Below are 16,019 nucleotides of genomic sequence, written 5' to 3'. Positions count from 1 at the left end.
TCAGGCAGAAAGTGTGCCATATATCGTTCAGGCCAGTCAACTTTCTACTAATTCGATAAGCAATTGAAATCGCATTACCGCATTTTCTTCGGAATGCAGTTCTTATAGTCAAGAAATATACCGGGCAATTCAAAATGTCGGGGAAGCGCCTGCTGGATGCTCTCCAGCTCCTAAGTGTCGCCAAATCTGTTGCGCGCAAACATCTTACTATCCGACAACGGCAATTAGATGTCTATACACGCACGTCTTCTTTGACAAAGGGGCTCAAGCAGCAGGTTGACAATTTGGTCATTACTGCACAAGCAGCTTCTGCATTGGCTCGACGCTTTGATGAGAAGAGGCCAACTGCTTCATATTCGGGTGATCAAGCAACCGGATCAGTCAATGAGAGTTTTATCAATCGCACATCCGAAAGTGATGCTAGTCAAAGCAGTCAAAGCCAGCCACACGATGTAAAGGCTGTTATCCCAGAAAGCACATTGTCTTCTGAGGAAGCTAGGAAGCTGCAAAGACAGGCCGAGTTCCAAATACCCGCCAAACAAGCGGACCCCGAGACATTAAAAAGTTCTGATGGAGTCACTGTCAGCAACGCTCAAGATACATTTTACACTCCGTCTCTGAGTCCGAAAATTGGACTCTCCTCACTTCCTAGGGTTAAAATACCTCAAGAAGGAAATATTGCTCAAGGGACCGATCCACACGTTTCTTCCGGGCCCATAAATTCAGATGTGTTCCATACTCCTAAAAACGAGTCTGAGGAGCCATCGGAAGAAGCTCTACAAGCAGTATTCCGTAGCCCAAGGGTTGCAGGCCTGCTTCTTTCGAAGAAGAAAAGAAATCTCTACAACAACAGCGAAGATGATGTTGCGAAACACGGACCGGTCCGAAAGGAAACTATCAGCAATATATCAGAGCAACCAATAATTAGGGAAGAACATGTGACATCCACAGTCGGAACATTGCCAAAAGATGTTCAGGTATATATGCGCCATGGTATCTGATCATGGCACAAGCTAACTATCATCAAGGAACCCCTTGCGGGAGCACCGATAACCAAGGAAATTGCTTATCAAATGTCCGAATCGCGTGTCCCATCTACACGTCTCGGTAGAATCTGGCAATACGGTGGCCTCGCCACATCGATGGCATTTGGCGCTTTCGGCGAAAGTTTTCGAAGAGCCACTGGATCTAGTGACGGATCCAATGGCTCGATCATGTTTAGTGCCGGCAATATGGAACGTCTTGTCGCAAAGCTGTCTAAGATGAGAGGCGCAGCTCTGAAATTAGGCCAAATGATGAGCTTTCAAGGTTTGTTCACCTGTTCGGGAAGGAGATATTTACTGCCTGGCTAACCTAAACTGACTGTAGATTCCCGCATGTTGCCGGAACCTATCGCTGCGGTCTTGCAACGAGTCCAAGACCGTGCTGATTACATGCCAGCTTCTCAAAGAGACAAAGTCCTCGTCGATAACCTTGGCCCCAAGTGGCGAGACTTATTCGAGTCCTTTGAAGAGATTCCTATGGCCGCGGCTTCGATAGGCCAAGTCCACGGCGCAGTGCTGAAGAAAGATGGACGACGTGTAGCTGTCAAAATCCAGTATCCCGGAGTAGCAGACTCCATCGATTCTGATCTCAACAATCTATCCATCCTCCTTACCGCAACCCGTCTACTCCCCAAAGGTCTCTTCCTCGATAAGACGATCGCCAATGCCCGCACAGAACTCGCCTGGGAATGCGATTACGAGCGCGAGGCCGAATGCGCAGACCGCTTTCGCAAGCTCCTCAAAGATGATTCTGCTTCCTTCGTCGTCCCCGAAATCATCCACGAAGCCTCTGGTAAACAGGTTCTGACCATGGAACGAATGGACGGTATAGCCGTGACCAAAATCAAGAATTTCACACAGGAACAGCGCGACTGGATCGGCACGGAAATTCTTCGACTTTGTCTACGCGAGATTGTCGAGTTTCGGTTTATGCAGACTGATCCCAATTGGACTAATTTTCTCTATAACGCGGAAAAGAATCGTCTTGAATTACTTGATTTCGGTGCCTCGCGCGAGTATCCCGATGAATTTATCAGAACATACGTCGACACCCTCATCGCCGCAGCACGGGATGACAGAGAACGCTGCCGAGAACTTTCTCTGAAATTGGGCTATCTAACAGGCTACGAATCCCAAGCAATGGTTGATGCACATATTGATTCCATCATGACTCTCGCAGAACCATACCGCGATTCTGCACCGGATGTATATGATTTCCGAGATCAAACGATTACGGATCGAGTACGGTCGCTGATTCCAACGATGTTGAGGGAGAGGTTGGCGCCTCCGCCCGAAGAGACGTATAGTTTACATCGGAAGTTGAGTGGTGCTTTTTTGCTGTGTGCGAAATTGGAGAGTAGGGTTCCTTGTAAGGAGATGTTTAAAGATGTTATTGGGCGGAGATAGACATTTTCATTCATTTTGTTCGATATCTTCCTGGAAGATGGGCAAGTGAGATAGAACAGCTCCTGCGCTTTGTATACTAGATAGATAGATGAAAAATCACATGTATAATAGACAATACGTAGTATTAACGACATCTGATACTCATTTAAATGCTTGCAATTACGCAATATATCTCGGTAGCTATCTATGGGAACCATTAAGCCCTATACAATAGATTACATGTCTAGAAAATCAAGGAAGTGAAAATAAAGCACTTGTCTTCAACGCAAATCTCCCATAAAGTCGCTACCTGCTTCATGATTCATAATTGTCATTTGGGCATCCCCGCGATTATTTGCCCCCAGAAGAATAGAAAAGAGAATAGAAAGGCATATTCCATATTATAATCATTCATCGGCCCATCACATACATCAACAAGGCGGCCAGAAGGTATTAAAAAGGAATCTTTCTGCATGAACACATTGGAAGAAGTCGCCATTTAGAACTACGTATTACATAACATCGCCAGTTGGTTTGTACAATATAGTTGTGACATACTATAGCACGCATTAGAAGTAGAAGTACAATATAAAAAAGAGAAGCATACCTTTCGTTTATATCGAGTCGTGACACTTGTGGCCAAAACACCGTTCTTGATACTACTCGTAGCAAGATGATTCAACACCGTATGATTCGGATAATTCAGTACACTGTTATCATCCTTCATTGGCGTTGTTCCGTTTAGAATCGACCTTCCCAAGAACAGAGGCAGAATTGGAGGCGTAGGAGCATCAGCGATCACATTTGCTGCTCTTTGATACTCAGCATCTTCTTCTTCACGGTCAATGTCTATGAGAAATTGAGGGACGGTGCCGCGGAAGTTTCCCATGGGTATTTCTTCTTCGGGCTCCTCTTCGGGTTCTTCGTCCTTTTCGAGGGCTTCTTGATTCTGTTGTGCGGTTACGGTTTCGGGGAGAACTTGCGGTGGATGAACGCCTGCGGGGACCATGGCTTTCATTGCTCGTTCACTTTCTCGCCTGGACCGCTGACCTCCTATGTCGTCTGCTACTACTTCAATATAGTTGACAAGATGATTTGTGAAGTCTACGGCTGTTGGGAGGTCGTCCGAAGCTCGCATGTCTCCATCGACAATGAACTTGAGGTGGTGCGTTCCAGGTCGAAGGTGTAAAGTTGTTGACTTGACGTTAGGCTCCGTGTCACTGTATTATGTGTTAGCATCTGTATCGCAATCACAGCAATTTTATGGATGCACACCTTTTGTGTAATCTGAATTTCTTTTCCCAGTTAACGAATGTACCCGTAACGAATACACGATCCCCAGTGCCCCTCCATTCGATCACGGTTGGCACAGCCTTGCTACCCGGGCCATGCATCGCATAGGCCTGCATTTCATCCTCGACCTCATCTTCATCGACATGCGGATCATCAAGTGATATTGTTGCTTGAGGTATTTGATTTTCCAATTCGAACGGAACCGAGTCTACTTGCGAATCTACCGGCGCAATAACCGGCGAACCTGGGGTAGCATTGGCGTCTCCGATGGGCAGCGGTAATCGAGGAGGACCTCTCTGGAGGTGGGATGCGGAATAGTATGTATTTGCAGGGTTCGCCGAAGATTCGTGCGGTACGTAGCCTTCATCTCGCCCTGGACGATTTGTCGCTGCGGGGACTTGAACTGGACTAGAGGCCTCTACAGCCTCTCTTGCCGAGTGTCGACCATCAAATCTTCTACCACCTGTCCTATCCGGCACTTCATGAATCGGTTGTGTCGTTTGAGGAGGGACATTTCGCGACTGTGGACGTTGCTGCTGTCCCGCAGCCACACCATGAGAAGCTGGTTGGCCTGTGGCGCTCTCTCTGGTAGCCGAGGGATCTGCGGCGCTCGCTTTTGTGCCTGACAATGCATTGATTGAAGTCCGCCTGTTCACCCTTCGCTCTTGGCCAGGAACGTTGTGAGACCCGGCTAGCGGAGCGTGGGAGTTACCTGGCGGACTCTTGGAGGGACTATTTCCCATCTAGAGCGGGGAGGTCGCACGCCGGCCTTTGCGGGGATGACGGATGAAGAAAATCAAGGGGCTAGCATTCGACGTCGACGCTATTTTGAATGAGTGAGGTGATAAGGATTGATGAGTCTGTACGATCGAGTTATTGAGATTCTCTTTTTGATGCTAGTGAGAGTACGCAGAAAAAGCAATGTGAAGCGGTTGCCCAGAGCAGTTAGAGAGGGGAGGACAATGAGATGGATCGAAGCTGCCTTCATTGAATGGCTTCTTGGCAGCCCCACTCCTCTTCATGGATACGCTAGTCTCTTTGCGGCTTAGGTTAGTTCTACTGTTTTCGGAAGTCCGAAACAAGCATCGTCATCGTTCACTTTCCTCACAACCATCTGGAACAATATCTTCAACTCACAGATGGAATGATGAAAAGCGAGGTAAGCAATAACTTCTTCTTAGAAATTGTCATGGAACTTTCTTTTAACTCGAAAACTAGCCGTTGGTGGAATCTCTCCGTGAGTCTCCAATTATGGATTCCAATGTTTGGCTCCGCATCCTACGGTTTACAGGAGCACTGGTTCACTACCTGGTGTATCCTATATATTTGCTCGTATGGAGCCTTTCCTCTCTTTTGCTGTCACTTTTGGGAATTATTCTAGCACCTTTTGTGTATTTCGGACGAGTGGTCTTCTATATCGTTGGCGCCCCATTCAGGTTTTTGGCGAAATTCGAGGTGAGTTTTAGTATTATTGAATCTTCCTAAAGGAGCAGCAGATAATGGCTTCGAATTGGTAGAGTATAATCCAAGACTAAGTCATTAATACAGCCTCTTTATTATTTCCTTGGATATGCAGTTTTGATTGGTGGAACTGCTGGTCTATTGCTTTGCATCACACACCGATTCATCGGACAGATATTCAACTTGTCGAGCGATCCAGAAACCGAACTGCCCAGAATTAAGCGATCTCGTTCGGATGACCATGCTCAAGAAAGAGACGAATATTCAGATTCAACAGTCTCTGAGGCTCACGAAAGCCAATTTCGGAAACAGCAATCAGATGGCAAAAGCTCCAACAGATTCACATTAAGCGAATTTTATGCTGACTGGATGGACCGAAACGAACTCTTACCATCAAAAGAACCAAGTTTAATCTCGTCGGCAATCATAGAAGAAGATGACGATAACCAAGAGGCCTGGGATTAGACCACCCGGAGAGTTTCCACCCCAAAGCATCTAAGTTGCAACATGCTTTCTCGAACCGTGACTCCGACCTGATACATGCTTTATAAAATGCGGTTTTTATGCTGGAGCCGACAACGCCAAGGACCTGAACCCAAAGCTCAATTCAGCACTTTTGCTTTGATAGTACCTGTCAACCGAAGGATCAGTCTCGCCAGTCTACATAGACGTCGTCCGTTCGGAATCTTTGAGTGCATGTTGACTCCTCGATCGGCGTCTTGAAACCATGACTATATGCCATTAGTCCCGCTTGGGCGATCATGATACCGTTGTCAATGCAATAGCGTTCATCCGTGGCGTATAAGTGACCACCTCGGTCTCGTGCCATCAGGGACATCATCTCCTGCAGTCTTTCATTGGATCCAACACCACCAACAATAAGAACATCTTTTGCACCAACATGGGCCATTGCTCGTTCGGTGATTTCAACCAGCATGGCATATATCGTTTCTTGTAAAGAAAAGCACAAGTCTGCACGGGTGATTTTGCCGCTGGCGTCGGCGTCGCCATCGCCATTTATCTCCGTTTGATTTGACTCATCCAAGGCCGCAGCATCAGGCCCATTAAGACCCAAAGATGTTGCCAAACTGTCGATATGTGCTAGAATACCAGAGAAGGAGCAATCCATACCTTTGACAGTGTAAGGCATTTCAACTAGACGTTTTCCCTTCTTCGCAAGTTGCTCGATATTATAGCCTGGCGCTGGGTCGTTTGAGATATATATCGTGCGTGCAAATCTGTCCAAGCAGTTTCCGACGGCTATATCAAGTGTTTCTCCAAATATGCGATATCGTTTGGAGCTATATGCTATGACTTGGGTATTGCCTCCGGATACATACAGAACAACAGGGTTCGTGGCCCCTGTTACTTGCCGTCCCATTTCAATATCTGTACCTCGAGAATTAGTCATACACACGCTTTCTCCCTCGTTTGGGTATTAGAAACCAAAATAAACAGAGCTCAACGTACGCCCAACGCAATGATTTACACCAACCAAGTCTTTCCCCCATAAAAGACTCAGCATGCGTGCCGCGACAGCTGTGCTCTGAAGCGGGGCTCCCATACCAGGGCCCTTGGTGTAGCAGATACAGTCCACGTCATCTACCGATATTCCTGCCTCTTTGATAGCTGCCTTGACTAGTTTCACAACCCACGCGCGATGATGCTGGGCCGTATCTTTTGGTAAAAATCCTTCTCCTGGGGGCGAAACATAGGTATGTCTGATATTTGCGAGTACTTGAGCGGGGCCGCCATTTTTCGGATGTAGCATAATGCCCACGCCAATCTTGTTGGCAGAGCCTTCAAGGCCGATGGCAATCATTTCCGTTCTCAATAGAAAGCAAGCTACAAACAGGAAAGAAAGCAAGTGAACCGTGCAAAACAATGAATTTGCAGCGCAAATTGACGGACCTAATCAGGAATGGGTGAAATTTTGGTTGACGAAGGCTCTGGCGGATATGCGAAAATGCTTATCGATTGGCCACGAGGCACACCCAGCGGCAGATCCGCCGGCCGTTGGATTTATCCGAAGCGAGCACAGACTATACACACATCAGTATGAGGAGAATTAGTTTACTCATCCTCCATTTCTTCACCACTTTCCTTCACTCTCGCTTCCCCTCCTTGTTGCCAGCGATCTTGCTGGGTGTTTCCTTTATTTTGTTGTAAAATTTTTTCGCTTTCCCTACTCTTCCTGCTCTCATTATTTCATACTATGTCGAGTACGGAGCATTTCCCTGACGCTGACGACTTTCAGCGTCAGACTGATGGGTTCATGCAGTGGCTTTCACAACAGACCGGCGTGACAATCAGTTCCAAAATCGAGGTGCAAGATCTTCACCATCAAGGCTCTGGTAGAGGAGTTGGTAAGTTTTTCTTTTCCTTTTTTATTTGAGCTACTTTGTCACGCTTTTTATTCCGACCCGCATCCTTTAACCGACATCTTCTCAGTTGCTCGCAGCGATATACAGGAAGGAGAAGACCTTTTCCACCTCCCGCAGCGTGTTGTACTGATGGTCAAAACCTCTCCCCTGAATGAAATTCTCGCAGACGAACTGAAAAATCTGGGTCCCTGGCTGTCTCTCGTTGTTGTCATGATCTACGAATATTCGCTAGGCGAACGGTCCAACTGGAACCAGTACTTTCAAGTACTACCAACGAAATTCGATACGTTGATGTTTTGGTCTGGGGAGGAACTCTCCCAACTTCAAGCCAGTGCAGTGATCCACAAGATCGGAAAGAAGGATGCGGAAGAAGATATTTTCGAAAAAATAATACCCCTCGTTCGCTCCCACCCAGACCTTTTCCCACCTGTCAACGGTGTTATGTCCTACGATGACGACGCAGGAGCACAGGCCTTGTTAGAATTGGCGCATCGCATGGGCTCCTTGATTATGGCTTATGCCTTTGACATTGAAAAGGGGGAAGAGGAAGAAAGTGAAGGAGAAGATGGGTACTTGACAGATGATGAGGAACAACTGCCGAAAGGCATGGTTCCCCTGGCTGATTTGCTCAATGCAGATGCTGATAGAAACAATGTAAGCTAGCTGGTTGAGCGCAATCTTTGCGGGAACCGCTTGACTGACTCGACTTGCCTCAGGCACGTTTGTTTCAGGAAGATGGGGCGCTGGTCATGAGGGCCATCAAACCCATCAAAACTGGCGATGAGATATTTAATGACTACGGCGAATTACCACGTTCAGATCTCCTCCGACGATACGGCTACGTTACCGATAACTATGCCCAATATGATGTTGTCGAACTTCCTCTGACTGGCATTTGTCATGCTGCTGGCCTCGACAATATCGAAAGCCAAGAATATCCTCATGTATGCATTTTTTTCAGCACCTGTCTTTTACTGATTTTACTGACATCAGACTAGCTCAAATTGCTTCATGAACTGGAAATTCTCGAAGACGGCTACTGTATCTTGCGACCTTCGGCAGAGGATAGCTTAACCGACATATTACCGGATGAGCTTCTCGCCCTCCTGAAATCGCTAACGCTCGAGCGCGAAGAGTTACAACGATTACAGTCAAAGCAGAAGCCCCCCAAACCCATTTTGGCAGCACGTGAAGCTCGTATACTACTCGACTCAGTCAAAAGCAAGTTGTCCCAGTACGGTACGACAGTCGAACAAGATAAAGCTATACTGCAGCAATTCGCTTCGACATCTAGTCTTTCGACTAGCGAACGTCGTCGCAAGATGGCTGTTGAAGTTCGTCTCGGAGAAAAAGAAATTCTACAACATGTTTCGGTGATGCTTCAGGACTTCCTCACCGCCGAAGAAAAGGGTGCTGGGAAACGTACGACGGATGGTACAGGTCAGAAGCATCAGAAGAAGGCAAAACACAATTGAAGGATCACCGAGGTTCTGACTCTGAAGAACTAAAACAGGTATGAGAAGATACTTGAAGAAAATTTCGGATGCAAGCAGACTGCTTCCAAAATAATTTTGCTAATAATGTGTCTAGTCATACAGGAAGTGAACCACGGCCATGGTTCCTGATATATGTACAGTTTATCGAAAGATTGCCACAGCACCCAAAATCAAGTACACCTCGCGTATGAGGTAAGTAAAAGTGGGCAACGGCAATGAAGGACGGCCAAAGAGGAGCAAAGCAAAGACAATTCCAGGTATACAACAACTGTGGACGGACGAGACATTCTCCCCCAGAAGATCATGAACTCCCGCTATGCAAAAACAATCGGAAAAAATACACTTCAGTCATTAGGTCGAGGCGTTCGTGACTGCTCCTATGCCAGGATTGGAGCCCATGGTTGCGCCTGCTGGTGCATTACGCTCTCCAGCCATCTGTCGAGCTGTTTGAGCCTGTGCCTGTGCTTGCGCCTGAGCTTGCGCTTGAGCCTGGGCTTGAGCCTGGGCCTGGGCCTGTGCTTGGGCTTGCATTTGCGCAACCTCTCGAGCTTTCGCGGCCATGACAGCACGATGTTGCATGATTTGAATATCATACTTATCTCGCTCGAACACTATATCCTCGTCCTCATCCTCATCATCATCATACTTGAACCGGTCAAGTATCACTGGATCGATGTCTGCCTTATGTCTTACAACCATATTGCGGCGATCTATCATCATCCGACCACCTCGACCTACACGTCTTCTGAAAGAAGGTAATTTGGTGGTATCATCATCCATGTCCAAAGTCGCAATACGATCACGGAAGTATGGATGCAAATTATCTAGCGCAACGGCATCGTTTGTATCCGATGCATCTGAAGATGGCGGAGTGGGCAGTTGTGTGGTGATTGCAGGACGGAAGGCAGCTTCGAACGTCCTCTTAGGGGATGGCGTCAGTGGAGCAGTCGTGTGATCAACGAATCCTTCGTTCCATTTCAGATGCTTTTGCAGATTCTGTTTGATGTCGCGAATTATTTCGTTCTCCTTCTCAGCTTGCACCTCCTCCAACAGTTGCAAGTCTTCGGCGGCAGCGTGAGCACCAGACCGTTGAGATATGCGAAGCTGTGGTGGTGGAACAGCACGCTGGATAGCTGGTACCTCGGGCTTCTTCTTAGGCTTTGAAATGTCAGTCATGGATACTGGGAGACCGAGAGCTTGGTTACTTGCCTTTTGGTTGATGAGATCCTCATCATCGTCCTTGATGCCAAGTTTCCGTTTCATCTCTTTGACTTGTGCGCGTTGTTGGAAGACTTGCTTCTCAATGTTGAACATCTCTTTTCTTGCAAGTTCGCGCTGTCGCACAAAGGCGACCAATTGGCGCGCATCCTCCAATTCTTTGCGAAGCCTGCGCAGCTTCTCCGCACTTTGCGCGTCTCTACCACGAGTTTTGCGGATCTGTCGCACTTCACGCCTACGGAAACATACATATGGATCGCCATCATCGGTTTCTTGGCCCGTTTCGAACTGAATGAAGTTAGATGCCTCATTCAGCAATGGTCAATGAAGGAAGGGACTCACCTTGAGAGATACTTGCAAGGGACGGTTCCCGACGCTCATCCTCCTCTTCCGCCAGTGTTCGTATATGTCCTTGGCAAACCTCTTGATATGTTCCTCTACGGCGGCATCGAAGCACTCCTCAATCTCAGCGAATGGAAGCACAGGAGGACTGTCTACGGACGCGAATGGTTGTTTCATCTGCGCTGTTTCTTCGAAGAAATACATCACTTCTTCAAACTGGTTCTCTGTGCACGCGGGGGTGGAGGGGCCCCTCTTTTCGTTCATTATCTTGAGGTATACGTCATCTTCCTCATCGAGGTTATATAAACATCCACAACAGTCTTCCACAGTGGAAGAAAACCGGATGTAAGTCGCAGGTTGTGAAAATGTGGGAGGATAGAGCTCATCATATCTGATAGAACTCAGGACGGTTTCGGGCGTGGGGATATTGGCCTCGCTGATTTTTCCGAGGGCGACGGCATTGATGGCAGCTTGAAGGTGGAATTCCTACACATTTTCAAATGACTTATTTAGCTGGTGGTTCTGGAAAGCAACAATCGCGATCACAAAGGCATCGGGAAAAAATTTTTCGCGGATAGCATCATATATGTATCACGTGACATATATCATCCTGGGTAGGGATGAGCAGCAAAGACACGTACCGATTCTTCTGCCTTTTCAACGCCTGTCTCGACTTGTTGGAGCGCGGCCTGGATATCCTCATCGATGACATCTATTTGATCCTCCCTAACTATGGGGATGGACGCCTTGGAGGTGAGTTTCTTCGGGCGCGTCCTCCCCATACCCCCGTACCTAGTCATGTGAACTTCGGGACGCGACGGTAGGCGCGACCATGCGAAAGGGTAGGCAAAATTAGTATTGGACAATAGCTTGAGTCATGAAAAATCGTGTGGTCGTATTTTCGTGATGAATTTCGATGGAAAATGGGGAGATAATGATGATTGAAATCTCGTAGCGCCACAGCGATCTGTTGAGTTGACGTTGCCATCTCACTGCGTTGCAGCCTGTTTTGGGCGGGTGCACGGCCTCAGGGGCTCGCTTGTCTATCCGTATGCGGTTAGTGCGGGGACTCGTGATATCAAATTGCTGATAGCCACCGTAAACGATTAGGCTAAGGCATTAAGGCTAGCTAGAGTTGGTCTTGGCGGCTCCGTAAATTGTTGATATCGCCTCTATCGCTATCGTCTCAACAATCAACTAAAGATTACTGTTAGCTACTTTGATCGAGTAACAAGGATTTATACCTTGTTATATTGGAATATTTACTGCGATCTTTCGCAACCCTGCGCATCGTTATCAAATACCATCGCAAACGTCCCTCCTCACACTTCACAAAAACGAGCCCGTCATGGAGTCGCACGAGGTCAACAACGCTGCTTTGTATAATACCAGAAGACGACAAGGATCTATTGGTGGAAGCCAAGTCCTCGATCGCATTATCGATGCGTCCAACTGTAAGATTTCCCTAGCTTTTCACACTCATTGCTGGGTGCTTGACAATCGTCACCGTCAATCGAACTAACAGCCTTATCACGAAATAGTTGATCGCGATGAAGTCGATCGCTTGCGCAAGCGATTCATGAAATTAGATAAAGTATGTTGAGATTTAACATATGGAGTTACGGTGCAGAAAGGCTTATGGCGGAATACAGGACAACTCTGGCACGATTGAACGAGAAGAATTCCTTTCGCTCCCACAAGTATCATCCAACCCACTCGCTCCACGGTAGGCCCTCTTTTGATCTATGCACACAATTCCGGACTCAACTGACGCACAGCTTTTGCCAAATAGAATGATCGCCATCTTCGACGAAGACGGCGGCGGCGATGTCGATTTCCAAGAATTCGTCTCTGGTCTATCTGCATTCAGTTCCAAGGGTAACAAAGACGAGAAACTCCACTTCGCTTTCAAAGTATACGACATTGATCGGGACGGGTACATTTCAAACGGCGAATTGTTTATCGTGCTTAAGATGATGGTGGGTAGCAATCTCAAGGATGTGCAATTGCAACAGATTGTAGATAAGACCATTATGGAAGCCGATAAGGATGGGGATGGGAAAATCAGTTTTGAGGAGTTTAAGCATATGGTGGAGAGTACTGATATCAGTATGAATATGACATTGAGTAAGTTGATTATTCCTGTGGAGGAGAAGGGTTCGATATATGAATGATACTGACTACATGTAGGTGAAATATAAATATCCTTGATGCTACAACATTTGTCCCTGTTGCATACCAGATTCTATCACGATTGATCTGTTTCTTTCCTTTTGATGTCTATCTATCAAGTTCTTGAGAAGGCTGTTTTCTCAATGTGATATGACTTATGACTACGGCCGCTTACTTTCGGGTACTAAATTAAAGTACATGCATGACTCAAGGGCATGTTGCACAGATTCCTGGACCACCAAGACGATGACGGACTGTACTGAAGTGGAAGTCTATGCTTTGCTAGGAACGAGTACATTCACAGAATTTGTATGGAACTGGGTAGCATGGGCCGTGTTGCGATGTTTAATTCGACATGAGGATAAGATTATTACCCAATTATGGCTCTCCTTGGACTCATCAGTATGATAAAGAAGTATTCGATACTACGTATACACTGATCAATCCCCGTATCCCTTCTAACCATTGAATGTGTATTATCTACAATGAGCCCGAGAACTTCTATATTTGGCGATTTCAAACCTTGGAAGAGCCATGTCAAAGCCACTATCGAAAGGAAGATATTAGCAGGTATCTGACCTCAAGAAGGCTAATTCATGATCGACAACGCACATTCTGTTCTTCTCTGTTGGAAACATTTTGCAAACGGAAATACTCATGTGCAGATGGGTTGCCCGAGAGTATACAGATTAGGGCTAACTTGCACGCAATCCCAATAAGACTTCAATAGCTCCTATGCGTAGGTACAAACATACCCATGTGTATTGAATTATGTAGGTATACAGTTGCGAACACTGAAATCGGGGCCCGAGCCGAGTGGTGGATGGCACGATTCGGTAGCACCAGGCACCAGGCACGAGCCATAGTCTGCATAGTGAAACTAGATATCTTGAACTGCTGTTTTTCAATCTGCCCAAATATGAGAATTGGTTTTTGAGATGATGACCCGATGGTATCCGGGATCATCGATAGCAGATCTCGTAGTTAGGTACGTACTCTCCATAGACCCCTTACTCCGTACAAGAATCATGGATTGACATGAGTGTTCTCTGTTAACAATCAAAGTACCAAACTCCAAGATCTCCTCAGGCCCTGAAACTTGAACAAAGTAGGTATTCAAACCAAACCTGGGGATATTGCCCTAGTATGCATCAAGTACCTAGATAGGAAGGTCGATACACCAGCACTACCATGCCGCATAAAATAGAGTCTAGACCGGGGAGTCACTTTGGTTCTTCAGCTGAAAACTAAAGCAAGAAGGTTTGAGATGAAGGGCAACTATTGTCAGATTCATAAGTTGCAGGGTTACTAAGTCAAATTGCGGCTGAAAACCCATTGGTCCCGGAGATGTGGTAAGTTGTGCGGCATGACTCGCACAGAGTTTAGGCAGGCGTAACATGACAGGAGTGGGCCTCGTTTCTTTTGAGTTGGACATTGCTTATGCACCCTAGTAACGTGCTATTGCAGGTGTAGTAATACTTCGCATGGAGTAGAAACTCTAGAGCCTGTAGGGCAATAAGGTTGGGCACCAAACCCCTATCGACGCATAATTCCCGTAATCCATTCTGGCGAAAGCTTGCCAATGGCTTGGTTTAGGAGAATAGGAGAACAATATCTTTACGCACCGTCGGCTCTCCACCGGTGAGCCAAAACTTTGTCACTCCTTCTGATACGAAGAGAGTTGATAAATGGGCAATTTCAAAACTAATTAGATGGATAAACCCTGATTCGTGGAGGGATCGATATCTCCTCGTTTAAGTTACTTTCATAACTTGTGGGGATTGGATACGTAAAGTTAAAATAGCATGTCTCGGTTAGAGTCTGCTGATACTGATCCATCATGTTGCGATCAAATGGCCATCCATAATCCGTTTCAGGTACAGACGAAGGATTCCAACCGATGTCAATATCCTTAAGCGAATATGATCCTTGACCGGTATTACAATCGAGATCGCCCGTTTTTAGTGCGACCTCGGTGAAATACTACATAGTAGGCTGTGATATAGGCCCTAGATCTTTAGACTTTAAGCAATAAGACTGGGCCTACGTCTCGTAGCGTCAGACATGGGTTAGGGCTCCGGCGGTCTACCCGAATTCCCCGGACTAGATCGAGAACCCCTTTCTCGTTTCTTTTTCTTCTTTCTTCCTTTTCAACAAACAGTGTGATAATTTTAGGTCCTCCTGAATGTGATCCCAGCCATAATCCGGCGTATGATCCACTTAATCCGAGTGGCATATGTACTCCGTACGTACTACCTAGCTAAGATGCACGTAAAGAATTGCTCTTTTACCTGCGTACTGTAACTGTTCCTAATGGTAACTGAATTTTGGGCTTTAGTATCAGATAGTTGAACTTCCTTCAGTACTACGTATATTTCATGCATTACGAGACTGGTATACGAAACCTTCTTCTCAGGGCCACTTTGTAGAAATGTATTACTAGTCAACAGTGATAGAAAAAGCATAACTATCAGTCGTATTGATGAAGAAGACCGTGGAGGTCTACTCAGCGATTCTTCTACGTTTTTGCGATTTCAGCGAATCGCCCAAGAAAACTAAAACCGGTGGACTCAAGTCGATTGTAAATACTGCCCAAAAATTGGAAGAATAAAAGGAAAGTCTAGACGCTAAATGGTAGATAAAGAGTGCTTATTGGTAACATACATAGAAAGAATCACTATTAACCTTGCGTTTACTTTACTAATGCTCGATAGTAAGTGATCCACAGACCTGGTGAGATCTTATTTCAGCATCTGAGAGATTGGCAGTTGGTTCCTGGCATATCCACGCGATATTTTATTGATTATCATAAGCTCAACATGAGGCACGATTCTTAAAAGTATTGCTATAAATGTAATATTTCCGTTTGTCATGTCTTGTTTGTTTTCATTATAGAGATTAAGGTTGCAGGGTGGATCTGATGATCTGCAGCTAGATCTCGGGTTCCATACATTGATCATCTATGTTGATCCCCACGTCAGACTACATGGCGTCATGTAGATACTGCGTAGTAAATATGCAGAATGTGCAGTGTGCAGTACATAGGCATTCACTTATCGGTCGTATTCCATCATTTACTAGATAATGTCAAGTATAGTGTTGACAAACTCCAATTTGATATCTTATGGATCGCTTGCGGACTACTATGAGGTCTAATTGTTAGACCTCTTTGACATATGAGGAGTACTGCTTCGATCTCGATAAAATTAAACAAAAGTAATGAG

General features: G+C 46.2%; 6 protein-coding genes across 6 annotated transcripts; 3 read left to right on the top strand and 3 right to left on the bottom strand.

The window, feature by feature from the left end:
- The first annotated feature begins 57 nt into the window (after positions 1–57).
- TSTA_005130 (molecular chaperone (ABC1), putative) lies at positions 58–2,584 on the top strand. Its single transcript, XM_002488084.1, has 3 exons — positions 58–977; positions 1,014–1,308; positions 1,369–2,584. Exons 1-3 carry the CDS (start codon positions 135–137, stop codon positions 2,448–2,450), a joined length of 2,220 nt encoding a protein of 739 aa, XP_002488129.1. The 5' UTR covers positions 58–134; the 3' UTR covers positions 2,451–2,584.
- Positions 2,585–2,691: 107 nt separating this feature from the next.
- TSTA_005120 (Snf1 kinase complex beta-subunit Gal83, putative) lies at positions 2,692–4,465 on the bottom strand (the record flags this gene model as incomplete). The annotated part of the gene is made up of 3 exons (XM_002488083.1): positions 2,692–2,986; positions 3,037–3,649; positions 3,705–4,465. 3 exons carry the CDS (start codon positions 4,463–4,465, stop codon positions 2,942–2,944), a joined length of 1,419 nt encoding a protein of 472 aa, XP_002488128.1. The 3' UTR covers positions 2,692–2,941.
- Positions 4,466–5,525: 1,060 nt separating this feature from the next.
- Positions 5,526–7,005, bottom strand: TSTA_005110 (O-sialoglycoprotein endopeptidase; the record flags this gene model as incomplete). The annotated part of the gene is made up of 2 exons (XM_002488082.1): positions 5,526–6,572; positions 6,654–7,005. The coding sequence occupies 2 exons, from the start codon at positions 7,003–7,005 to the stop codon at positions 5,830–5,832; spliced, it is 1,095 nt and encodes a 364-aa protein (XP_002488127.1). The 3' UTR covers positions 5,526–5,829.
- A 393-nt stretch (positions 7,006–7,398) lies between these two features.
- On the top strand, positions 7,399–9,065 carry TSTA_005100 (SET domain protein; the record flags this gene model as incomplete). Its single annotated transcript, XM_002488081.1, has 4 exons — positions 7,399–7,549; positions 7,635–8,221; positions 8,284–8,511; positions 8,566–9,065. The coding sequence occupies 4 exons, from the start codon at positions 7,399–7,401 to the stop codon at positions 9,040–9,042; spliced, it is 1,443 nt and encodes a 480-aa protein (XP_002488126.1). The 3' UTR covers positions 9,043–9,065.
- A 349-nt stretch (positions 9,066–9,414) lies between these two features.
- TSTA_005090 (histone acetyltransferase complex component Epl1, putative) lies at positions 9,415–11,423 on the bottom strand (the record flags this gene model as incomplete). Its single annotated transcript, XM_002488080.1, has 3 exons — positions 9,415–10,569; positions 10,624–11,109; positions 11,265–11,423. 3 exons carry the CDS (start codon positions 11,421–11,423, stop codon positions 9,415–9,417), a joined length of 1,800 nt encoding a protein of 599 aa, XP_002488125.1.
- A 368-nt stretch (positions 11,424–11,791) lies between these two features.
- TSTA_005080 (calcineurin Ca2+binding regulatory subunit CnaB) lies at positions 11,792–13,228 on the top strand. The gene is made up of 5 exons (XM_002488079.1): positions 11,792–12,077; positions 12,165–12,217; positions 12,276–12,349; positions 12,416–12,750; positions 12,814–13,228. The coding sequence occupies exons 1-5, from the start codon at positions 11,972–11,974 to the stop codon at positions 12,822–12,824; spliced, it is 579 nt and encodes a 192-aa protein (XP_002488124.1). The 5' UTR covers positions 11,792–11,971; the 3' UTR covers positions 12,825–13,228.
- Positions 13,229–16,019: the final 2,791 nt, after the last annotated feature.

The sequence above is a fragment of the Talaromyces stipitatus genome, genomic scaffold (assembly GCF_000003125.1).
Source record: "Talaromyces stipitatus ATCC 10500 scf_1105507295517 genomic scaffold, whole genome shotgun sequence".
NCBI lineage: Eukaryota > Fungi > Ascomycota > Eurotiomycetes > Eurotiales > Trichocomaceae > Talaromyces > Talaromyces stipitatus.
This window is presented reverse-complemented; position numbering and strand designations above follow the sequence as displayed.